The sequence below is a fragment of the Pimephales promelas genome, chromosome 5 (assembly GCF_988280905.1).
Source record: "Pimephales promelas chromosome 5, fPimPro1.hap1.1, whole genome shotgun sequence".
Taxonomy (NCBI): Eukaryota; Metazoa; Chordata; class Actinopteri; order Cypriniformes; family Leuciscidae; genus Pimephales; species Pimephales promelas.
In genome coordinates, this window is record NC_142773.1 from 15,642,898 (window position 1) to 15,655,001 (window position 12,104).

Consider the following 12,104-nt stretch of genomic DNA (forward strand, 5'->3'; position numbering starts at 1 on the left):
AAAAAAATTTAATAACATAACGGAAAAAAGTTGGGTTGTGCTGCCACGAAAGACGTGTGCTTTGATGCCACGAAGTACGTTGGCAGCTCCAACCCAATAATATAAGTGTTGTGTGGCCATGATCCATCCTTGTCCTTTCATCCAAAACAGATCTAATTTAGGTTTAACTTCTCAGAGTATAGGGCAGTAGGTGCCTGTAATTCCCAACGACGGTGACCAGAAAACCTTTTTTACCATACTATATAGATCGTTGTGTATACATGTTTACATAAACATTTTTAAACGTATTAGTTGGATTAATGCTTGATTTATGTTTTTGCTAGTTGTTTTTGCGATAGGCCTATTGTAGCTGCCACTGGCAGCCGGCAGCCCAACCAAATTAGGAGGGATTGTCACCTTGTTGTGTAGGGCTGGGTATAGATTCACATTTCAATTTTGATTTGATTTCGATTCACAAGCTCTCAGTTCGATTCGATTTCGATTCTCGATTCAATTTTCGATTTCGATTCTCGATTTCTGATTTGATTCTCGATTCGACTATAATGAAGATGTAATACAAATCCTATATAAAAGAACAGTGGACATAAGTTTGCTAGTGGTTAATTAATACAAAGAAATTAAGAGCCATAAACCTGTATATAAAACTCTTTTTATTTTAGGTACACTAAATGCATACAAAGAATAAACAGGATTTTGATGCAATAAGCAAAAAAAGTCAGAACAGTCGCACAGCTTGATCAAACAGTATCATGTTATTTTATGCTTAAGATAGATATAGATAAATAAATATATAAATATTTAGACATTTTTTTTTACATTGATCTTACCTAAATGGTAATGTAATTTTTTTGTTTTTTGTTTTTGTTTTAAGAGTTTATGTATGGAAGCTTGATTTCAATCTTTGAATTAAATTGAAAAAAGTAGCACAAATAAATACAATAGAATAAAGACACCAATTAAGAGACATTTTGGGGTAGTTTTTTGGGTATGTCAGAAATACTACAGAAACTGAATAAAGTAATCCAATGTAAAATAACACTGGATAGTCTTTTTAATCCAGACAAAGGCTTTTAATTCTGATTGCTTACAATTAATACTATATTCTGTTGTTATGACAACAGAATTAATGACTGACACAAATGGCTGCGTTCACTTTAAGAACTAGTGCGCAAATCCATACTGTTTCATTAACTTTCTGTCACACGCGTTTAATGCTACTTTAAGACATTACCGACTGTCTTTACGAGGTTACTCACCAAGACCAGAGTTTTGACATAATGTCGCGTGTTTTAACTGTTAAAGTGATATAATCCAGGGACAAAACTTTTGTTTCTGGCGAGCTGTTTGTGAGGCAGATTTAGGCTGTACTGTGCACGTAGTGAAAGACATCTCTGAGAGTGCGCGAGCATGGGATGGTTTAACATTGCTTGTAAAACACAAAAAGACGTGAAAATGATAAACGTTAGTTACGATCATAGGTTACGATGCAATGCTGGCCCGATTGTTAAGTAAATATTCCGTCATGTCCCGACTCCTGAAGGCGTGTGTGTATCGACAGATGCAGCACTTGGCGCTTGCCTAGTGCAGAGACGAGAAGATGCAGCACCGCGTCCGCGAGCCCTTTATATGGAAAAAATCGATTCGTGGCCGTTGAGAATCGATTTTGAATCGAACGCATTTTAAAAAACGATTAATCGAAAAATCGATTTTTTTGCCCAGCCCTATTGTTGTGGCAGTCAATCAATATCGTCCAACAATCACATGTAACTTGAAGTCAAGCAACAGCAGCCAGTAGTCAATGGTGGCGCCGGTGATAGTAAACCAAACTAGAAACATGGTAAATCGTGTTGAACCATGCTAGAACATTTTATAACTTTTTTAAACTTTCTGGCAATGCTTTTTAAGCCAACTTAAAGTTTGTCTATGAACATTACCATCTAGTTCAGGATTGTTATCGATTGATCTGATTTCAGAACAACAAATACCAAGCCTGTTTCAAAAGAGACCAGAAGTAGGGTAACAATACTTTCGGTCGCGCTACCGCCCGCTATGATCGCCATTCATTCTCCAAATGGACTGTGAACAGCTTGTTTTCTTTTACTGTCTATGGTTTTCTCTCTCAGTCATTCATATACCTGACAAAAGTAAAAATATCATATGTTGTCCATTTTGTTGATAGTTTTCAGGTACTGTAGCTGTAAAAGATCAATATTGGACAAAGGTCATAAATTTTGCCTAAATAAAAAAAAATTCCATTCATTTAAATGCCATAAACTTGATGACTAAACTCACACTTACTATACTAAACAAACAAAATAAATAAATAAATAAAATAAAATGATGTCTGAGTGAGTGAAATATGGCTTGTTAAAACCTCATGTTATTAAGTGTTAGTTTGTCTTGGAGATTGCAGCTTTCACCAGATTATTTTCGTGTCAACACCACAAATGAAATTAAGAATGTATCAGTGAATTCTAATAATCTAGTCTAATAATGAAATTAAGGCAAATAATAATAATAATAAATGGTTAGACTAAAACATGAATGGAGTGAGTGATATTACATGTTTTAAAAAATCATGATGTTACAAAATCACATAACTTTCTAGGGTCCTCATATGAAAAGAAAATGTACATATTACCCTACAAAGAAGACAGGCTCCCTAAGCGTGATGCCTATTGTCATGAGTCGGGCTCCTTCCTCTATTTTCTTTTCCTTTCCTCTTACTCCCTCTCCTGGTCATTTTCCTCCTTTCTCCCTTCTCGCTCAGCTGTTTCTCATCTCATCATCTCATTAACTATCACACCTATTCTCTCTTCCTTCTGATTTCTCGCCCTATTTCTTCTCCTTCTTTTTCTTTGTTCCCCACTGGAGTACTCTCTGAAGTGTGTTACGTACCTCTTGTTTCTCAATTGTTCTCCAGTCTTGTTGTGTCCCGAATGGTTTGTGTTGTCTCCTGATTGCTATCATTGATCATCTACTGCTTGCCCTGTCTCTGGCTGTCGAGGCTGACTACTGTTAAAGACTGTTCACCAGTTACCCGGACGCCTTCTCTCATCCTCCGGGGATTTCCTGAGCCACGCACAGATGCTCTTTTGTTCATGTTTTCCTATGAAGTTTTCTGTTTGTTCAATATCGCCTGTCGGCTCCTGATCCATTCGTCATTTCCCTTCTCTCTGGTCGAGCTTGGGAATGAGGGACCGCTGTCTGGAGCGCTGGGTCGGAGTGCCTTAACAGTTATGACAATTTCAAGAAGGAGATGGTACGCGTCTTTTCTGTTGAATTTTGCACATTGTCAATTTCCTGTGAGTGGAATAAGCCTGCTTTAGTGGCCCGTTTTTTAGAGGGATTGAATGCTGATTTAAGAGACGAGATCCTCGCTCGGGAATCACCCTCACGCTTTGATCCTCTGATTGAACTTGCTATCCGCACTGAGAAGCGCTTCGAATTACGCTGCCGGGCTCGCGTTTTGGAGAGATCACTCCTCCCTGCACCTGCTTCATCCGCCTCTGCTTCCGTTGAGACAGAGCCCATGCAGCTGGGTGGATTACGTATCTCCGCAGCAGAACGCCAGCGTCAGATAACAGAATGTATTTGCATGTACTGTGGATCTGCTTCCCACGTTCAGTCCTCCTGTCCAGTAAAAGGCCAGAGCTCACCAGTGAAAGGAGGGCTACTGGTGAGCGCTTCTACTTTAGTCCCTCCACCATGCCGTCGCACTACTTTCCAGGTGCATCTCCGCTGGCCGGGCTCGGTCGTTACCTGCTCTGATCTCAATGACTCTGGGGCCGAGGAGAGTTTTGTCAATGAGACGTGGGCTTGTAATCAGGGCATTCCCCTTGTTGACTTAAACGACTCTACCCCGGTTTACGCTCTTGATTGTAGTATTCTCGCCAGGGTACGCTGTTCCACGGTTCTGGTGAGTCTCACTGTCTCGGGCAATCATCGTGAGAACATTTCTTTTTTAGTGTTTCCCTCCCCTTCTACCCCCGTTGTTTTGGGACATCCCTGGCTAGTCAAGCATAATCCACAGATTAATTGGGCCAGGGGTTCTGTTCTCCCTTGGAATTTACCTTGTCATGTAAATTGTTTAGAGTCTGCCTCTCCTCCTGTGTCCTCTGTTTCTGTGTTTCAGGAAGAGCCCGGTGATTTGTCCGGAGTTCTGGAGGAGTACCATGATCTGCGGGCGGTTTTCAGTCGTTCCCGGGCCACTTCTCTCCCTCTCCATCGTCCTTATGACTGCTGCATTAACCTTCTTCCGGAGACCACTCCTCCCCGGGGAAGATTATATTCTTTATCTGCGCCCGAATGTGAAGCCCTCGAGAAATATTTATCTGACTCGCTCGATTCTGCTATTGTTCGATTCTGTACTATTGTTCCCTCATCCTCTCCTGCGGGGGCCGGTTTCTTCTTTGTTAAAAAGAAGGATGGTACATTACACCCCTGCATTGATTATCGTGGGTTGAATGACATCACAGTCAAGAACCGTTATCCCTTGCCTCTGATGTCATCCGCCTTCGAAATCCTGCAGGGGGCTAAGATCTTCACAAAGCTTGATCTTCTTAATGCCTATCATCTCATTCGCATTAAGGAAGGGGATGAGTGGAGGACAGCTTTCAATACACCGTTACGGCATTTTGAATATCGCGTTCTTCCGTTTGGTCTGGTCAGCGCTCCTGCCATGTTTCAGGCTCTTGTTAACGATGTCCTTAGAGATATGTTAAACATTTTTGTTTTCGTTTACCTCGACGACATTCTAATTTTTTCTCCCTCTCTCCAGATACATACTCAGCACATTTGTCAGGTCCTCCAGCGTCTTCTTGAGAATCGCTTGTTTGTCAAGGCAGAGAAATGCATGTTTCATGTTTCGTCTGTCACGTTCCTTGGTTCGGTTATCTCCTCCGAGGGGATTGTGATGGATCCAACCAAGGTTCGTGCCGTCACGGAATGGCCTGTTCCCGATTCCTGTGTCGCGCTCCAGCGGTTTCTGGGGTTTGCTAATTTTTATCGCTGTTTTATTCAGAACTTTAGCCAGGTCGCCGCCCCGCTCTCTGCTCTCACATCGGCCAAGACTCAATTCTCTTTGTCGCGCTCTGCTGAAGTTGCCTTTGATCGGTTCAGATCCCTGTTTACTTCTGCTCCTATTCACGTTACTCCTGACATCACCAGACAGTTTATCGTCGAGGTCGACACGTCCGAGGTGGGTGTGGGGGCCATTCTCTCCCAACGTTCGGCGTCCGATGAGAAGGTCCACCCGTGCGCCTTTTTTCCCATCGCTTGTCCCCCGCCGAGTGAAATTATGACGTTGGTAATCGCAAACTTTTAGCCATCCGTTTGGCTCTCGGTGAGTGGCGTCATTGGTTAGAGGGTTGTTCTGTTCCGTTCATTGTTTGGACAGATCACCGTAATTTGGAGTACATTCGCACTGCAAGGAGGCTCAACGCGCGGCAAGCGCGCTGTGCGCTCTTCTTTGCCAGATTCGATTTTACGATCTCCTATCGCCCCGGTTCCAAGAACCTCAAGCCTGATGCTCTTTCTCGACATTTTGCTTCCCCAGAAGCGCTTCCCACACAGGAGGTTATCCTTCCTCCAGCCTTGGTAGTTGGTTCGGCTGTCTGGGGAATTGAACGAGTCGTCAGACGCGCTCTTTCTCACGCTTTTACTCCTCGCATTTGTCCAAGGGGTCTTTTATTTGTCCGTCCGGTCGCACGACGCACTGTCCTTCAATGGGGGCATTCATCTAAATTATTTCCTCATCCAGGTGTTAGGGGCACTATCGCTTACATTCGTCAAAGGTTCTGGTGGCCCACTCGTGAGCGTGACGTTCGTCGTTTTGTTGCTTCTTGTTCTGTCTGTGCGCAGGCCAAGTCTAGCAACACGCCGCCCGCTGGCTTGTTGCGACCCCTCCTTCTGCCGTCTAGACCGTGGTCTCATCTCGCTTTAGACTTCATTACGGGTCTTCCCCCATCTGAAGGGAACACTGTTATTCTCACGGTAGTCGACCGCTTTTCAAAGTCTGCTCACTTCATTCCTCTCCCTAAGTTGCCCTCGGCAAAGGAGACAGCCCAAATTGTCGTTGACGGTATTCAAGATTCACAGTCTTCCGTCTGACATTGTTTCCGATAGGGGTCCTCAATTCTCCTCCCTTTTTTGGAAGGAGTTTTGTCGACTGATCGGGGCCTCTGCCAGTCTCTCGTTCGGTTTTCATCCACAGACCAACGGCCAAGCCGAACGTACGAATCAGATCGTCGGTCGCATCCTACGTTGCCTCTCTTTCCGCAATCCTGCTTCTTGGTCTGAACAGCTTCCCTGGGCTGAGTATGCTCATAACTCCTTCCTCCGCTACCGGTTTGTCGCCGTTTCAGTGTTGCCTTGGTTACCAGCCTCCACTCTTTGCCTCGCAGGAGACTGATACCAACGTTCCCTCTGTCAAGTTTTTCATTCAGCGTGCTAAGCGTACCTGGAGTAGGGTTAGGTCCGTCCTATGTAAGACTCTATGTAAAATTACTGACTAATATGGGCTACTTTTACATTATCTGTGACTATACATAATATAGATTTTAATAGCTTGATGCTCTTTAAATATTTTGTTGCATTGTAAAAAGGTTTCGGTGCATAGGACAGAACAGAACTATCCACGATCGCTCTCCGTGGTTCTGATCAAAGAAGACAGAGTGCTTTGGATTCTCCATCACGCATCATGGGCTGCGTTTCCCGACAACGTTGTCTCTTAGTGCGCTACGAAGACTCTTAAGTGGGTGACCAGACGTCCTGTTTTTCCCAGGACAGTCCTGTATTTCAACTGTAATTTTAATATCCCATTCCCGACTTATTATGAACAAATCATGTTTTGTCACGTATTATTTTAAGTAAAATTTTAAATAATAGCCGAGTCCCAAATAGACACGTGTCTCTTTTACACGCTTGGTGTGACTGGAGGTTGGTAAATAAAAGCCGCTCTGTTTTTTTTAGTTTCGATTGGTATATAATCTTCTCGTGTTGTAGAATAGAAACTGCTGCGCTTGATAGGGTGCATATAACATATATCTCCCTCATATTAATCAAAATCAATTGACACAATAGTAAAAGGTCAGAAGCCCGCAGTTTCACCTGGAGTATTTGGACTTTTTTTTTAAATTAGAGACTAGCTTACACTCAGCTCAACACTAAATTATAAAGGCCTGCATGTCTCATATAGATGCCTGTCTCAAATACAAGCCGGTGCAGGTGCAATTTATTTTATTTTTTTTTATTTTTTTGCTGAGTGATAGCGTGTGTATCTTTGGCAGTGGATTTTGTAAATGCCTGCCTGGTACATCTGCACTGTGGAGCCTGTGTTCTCGTAAATGAATGCATCATGGACGGATGAAAAATCTCGACTAAGTTACAACAATAAAGGCAATGCTTTTCGTACGAATTAATTTCGGACTGGACTGCTCTGCATTTTATGATAAACTCTTGAAAGACAATTAAGCACACGCTGGCAAAAATTAGTTCCAGTGAAAAATACAAAACGGCAACAGTGAATGATGCTGTTGCACCATCTTGTTCCCACTGATCTGCAATTTTATGCAAGTCTACTTTTTTTACATAGCAATATTATAACAAAAAGTGTAAATACTTGTATGTGGTCTGTGGGTTCTGTGTCTGTCTCATATTCCACTCTGAGTGGAATTCCACTCTGAGTTTGCTCACACAAAAAGCAGCCTAGGGGCCCCTGACAACCTTAATCCGCCCATATACACACACACACACACAGTGCATTGACAGGTGTTTTAAGGGGCACTCATCAGGCGCGTTCACCTGTTTAACCACAAGATGTCAGCATATTTCCAAAGTCACAACCGGTTCATTCTAATCTTTTCTATTAATGGACGGTAAATTACGAATGTTATAAGCTGAAGGTTGGCTGACGAATATTAATGATCTCATGCAGACTTTGCCTGGAAACCGTAATATTTTCCTCATGAATATTACTTAGATCGCGCTAATGTAGCTTGATAACCTTCCAATGGCGATGGCTTGTCTGCTGAATAATTAATAGACATTCTCTCCATAGTACGACCCAGAAATTCAGGATAAGGGACCGTCTGCGCCAACGGTGATAGCTGGGATATTTATCATCATGCTGGAAATCCAGACGTGGCGGTGTACGCGATATGAACCTTCTGTTTGGGTATGAAACAAAAAATGAATCATATTTACTCTAAATGATGCCGAATCCCTCTCTGCCTGTGCCTTTGGACATTGTCGGACTGCCGTCATAATTCTGTGAGAAACCCCTCAAAAATCAGTGCAGCCAAGAGGCTTTAGCATGCTTTGAGTAAATAAAGGCATCGAACGATATTTCTATTACATAATGCTGGAGAAGAGTAAATATAATTTGGTAGACGACTCAATGGATCAGAGGATTCCTGCTGATAATGAAGGACATTTCCAGCATGGGCTCACATTCGAGGTGAAGGTAAATATTAAGAGACAAAAAATGAACTTGTTTATTAATGGGTCTCAATTTATAGTGTGTTACCATGCAATTGCATTGTGAGTATGAATTGTGAGCTAGTACTGATACTTAATATGAAATTATCGTGTTAAAGGATTGTAACAACTATATTAAAATAATGTGTAATGTTAAATTGACTCTGCTTTACCATTATGTGGCTTACTCTACGTACTTCACCTGTTACACTATGCAATCATTGACTTTTTCAGAAAATGTACTGTTTATCATGTTACTTATTGTAACATTTTCTGCCACAGTTCATTGGGAGCCTGGATATTGTGCGACCTAAAAGCAGGATTGAAATTTTGGCCGCTATGAGACGAATACGGGTAAGGGAATGTCAGATGAAGGATAGGACAATTATCTTCATAAAGATACAGACAGTTGACCTTTTTGAAAGAATGATGCATATTTTGTTCACAAATGACTGATTACCAAGAGCGAGGATATTACTGGTAATACATTATCTTAACTTAATGTCACAAATTTGTGCCAAACCTTAAATATTTCTTCTTCATTTTTCATTATAGCATGTCTTTGTGACAATCCAATGGGTTTTCAAAGCTTCACCCAAAAATTGTGTTGTTAATTACTCACCCTGATGTCGTTCAAAACCCGTAAGACTTTCGTTCATCTAACATAAATCAAAATCTTTTTAAAGAAATCAGAAGTTCAAGTTTGTTTGCTTGCGAGAACCAACGAGGTTCATTCTCACATGTTACGCAGCACGTTTGAGCTTCTGCAAGAACCAACAAGGTTCATTCTCGTGTTATGCAGCATGTTGAGCTTCAGCAAGAACTTGAATGAAAAGAATTTGAATGAAAGATGTAGTTGCATAGCTGTCAGTGGAGGGACAGAAATCTCTCAGATATCATTAAAAAGGTCTTCATTTGTGTTCTGAAGTTGAAGAAAAAAAATCGTACTGGTTTGGAACAACATGAGGGCGAGTAATTGAGAGAATTTTCATTTTTGGGAGAACCATCCCTTAATTAAACAGTTTTCTCTGAAGAACTAGTTATAAAAGGAGAACTTTATGGGCTGATGAATGAAACACTTTTATTGTGGTGGAAGGTGTTTATTCTGTTAATATGGAACCAATGTAAAGACCTGTTTTTTCATGCCTTCTGTTCTCAGGGGCACAGTGTGGCTGTATTTATGAGATTGCAGTGTGCTGGCAGCAGCAGCACACTTTACTTTAATCAACATTGCTCCATCAAAGAGATGTTTGTGCAATGTTTAGACGTGTTTGCACAAGATTTCTCTCCATGGAGCTTTTCTTGTTGATCAATCAATTGAGTCAGTAGTATTTCATAGCTCTCAATTTTTTTTCAGATAGATATCCCTCTCTATTTCATGTATTTGAGGAGAACTAAGCAGCAGAACAAACAAGCTCCTTAGAAATAAGCTCACCTTGTAATTGGTGTATGTTAGCGTTAATCAAAGCTTTGGAAATAAGAGAGTTCTTTTAACCCAGACACATTTTAGTATGCCTAGTGCATCTCTTTTAATCCCACTCCTGTGTATTTCCTAGTCTTTGATTACTTATGCAGTTCTCAAATGACTGCAAGTCTTCCAAAAGAAAGAAAATCATCTTCATTAGAGGTTGATATATTTTTTGCAGGTTGCTATATAGCTTTGAGATATATGTGTTATAATCAACAATTTTCATATTTGTTTGTTCATTTATACATTATGTGCTGAGACTTTTGACTTAAACAAAATGCTACTTCGAGTTTTCTTGTTACAGAACCAGTTACTATGTAAACTTAAGTGATGTGGCTTACTCAACGGCTTAGTAGTGATGAATTAAGTTGTTTTATCTGGTCTTTATGTATGTCGCTCACTGTTTAAAGACCTATATTTTAGCTATTAGAAAAATGACATCTGTTATGTTCAGGTCAAAAATAACATTTATAGACTTAAATGTAGCTTCTGAAAATTTACGAAAACTGGTAGTGCTTGCTAACCTACTGTAAATGTTTTCACAATAGTCTTAGTCTTATAGAATTATTTCACTTATTACACATTATAAGGTGGTTCAAAAGAAACATGTATACAGATTATGAGGATGTGAGCCAAACATAACAGGAGAATGTATAAAAAAAATTTGAGATTCCATAAATATAAATTATATATTATAAAATCTTTGTTTTTCAAAAACATAAAAAAACAAATAAATTTTAAATAAAATATATTTTATTTTAATATATACTTTTAGAATGTTTTTAATTCTGTTCCGGGTCAAAAATGACCCAGAACAGAACAGGTGGTGAGCATGATAAAGTTTATATCATGATTCATGTTTTGATTAATTCAGTTTTCTAATCAATTAATTATTTTTATTGATCATTTTCAGTATGAGTTTAAAATTAAGAACATAAAGAAGAAGAAAGTCAATCTTATTGTGTCAGTGGATGGTGTCAAGGTAGTTTTGCGGAAAAAGAAAAAGGTGAGCGCTTTCATTGTTTCTCATAATTTCATTATAAATATACATTTTACTAATTTAATTTATTTAATTAATAAATATGTATTAATGTTGTGTATGTTGTACAATTAATTATGTATATACAAATAATTATGATAAATTATGAATATATTTCTTGACTAAAAATGTACTCAATATTTGTGTTAGAAATCTGCTTATAGCTGGGATGAAAGCCAAGTGACACTGGCCCAAGACCCCATTTTCAGGTAATTTTCCACATTTTATTTCCATAGAGAGCTGATTACTAATTTCGCTCTTGAATGGAGTGACATGGCCTATGGGGGTTTGATGACCTTTATCATTGTGCACGCACACGTCACATCAAAATCATTTGGCTCCGTGAGCTGCAACAAAAAGCAGAATGTCTTCAAAATCCCCATAGCAACAACCAGTCTCAAGCAAGCATAAGCAGATTGTTTAGCAGTAACATCAATAGTGTTGACTAGTTGCAGTCTACTTTAGTTAGATTGTATTAAAACAATACCAATCAATACCAACATCGTTCTGAAATGGCTCCAATTCTTGAGGTTTAGATTGATAGCTGCGGGGTCTTAAAAAGGTCTTAAATTTTATGTTCCTAAATTAAGGCCTTAAAAAGTCTTAGGCCGTGTGTCCACCAAAGCACTTTTAGCCAGCTGAAAACGCTAGACGCTCTGCTGAAGACTCCGTGCTTTGGGCGCTTGAGAGCGTTTTGGCAGCGCAGCGTTTTTTCCATTGAGACGTTTCGTTGCTATGATACAGAATATCCGCAGCAGTTGAATGTTGTGACAGTTGGTCGGTGTGGTATTAGTCCCGCCCCTCCTCCACTGTGATTGGACGGCTGGGTAAAAAGTGACAGTGATGAGCGCTGCGTTTTATCCAAAGTTGAACATTTTTCAACTCCCTCCGACCAGTAAAAAACGCTGGGCGCTCTGCGCTTCAGCGTGAAAAAAACGCTCAGCGTCTCGGTACTCTCATGGCGTTTAAAAAAAACGGCGCTCCCATTGAAAACAATTGAAAACATACGCCAGGCGCGTGGAAAAACGCTTTGGTGGACACACGGCCTTAAATTTCATTGTCCAAGTCTTAATTTTTTAAACGAAGGTCTTAAAAATTTCATTATACTAGCCTATTTAT

The 12,104-nt window shown here is 40.2% G+C and overlaps 1 protein-coding gene and 1 long non-coding RNA gene across 2 annotated transcripts in view; both read left to right on the forward strand.

Moving 5' to 3' along the window:
• Positions 1–822, forward strand: part of LOC148981398 (uncharacterized) — a 169,961-nt gene extending 169,139 nt beyond the window's left edge. The window contains exon 2 of the long non-coding RNA XR_016168498.1: positions 615–822. This is a non-coding gene — a long non-coding RNA (uncharacterized LOC148981398). The remainder of the gene's footprint in view (positions 1–614) is intronic.
• Positions 823–7,835: 7,013 nt separating this feature from the next.
• The window catches only part of nos1apb (nitric oxide synthase 1 (neuronal) adaptor protein b), a 38,937-nt gene continuing 34,668 nt past the window's right edge, over positions 7,836–12,104 (forward strand). The window contains exons 1-4 of the mRNA XM_039694114.2: positions 7,836–8,464; positions 8,761–8,832; positions 10,860–10,952; positions 11,136–11,194. Of these exons, the coding sequence (XP_039550048.2) occupies positions 8,360–8,464; positions 8,761–8,832; positions 10,860–10,952; positions 11,136–11,194 (329 nt within the window). The 5' untranslated portion in view covers positions 7,836–8,359. The remainder of the gene's footprint in view (positions 8,465–8,760; positions 8,833–10,859; positions 10,953–11,135; positions 11,195–12,104) is intronic.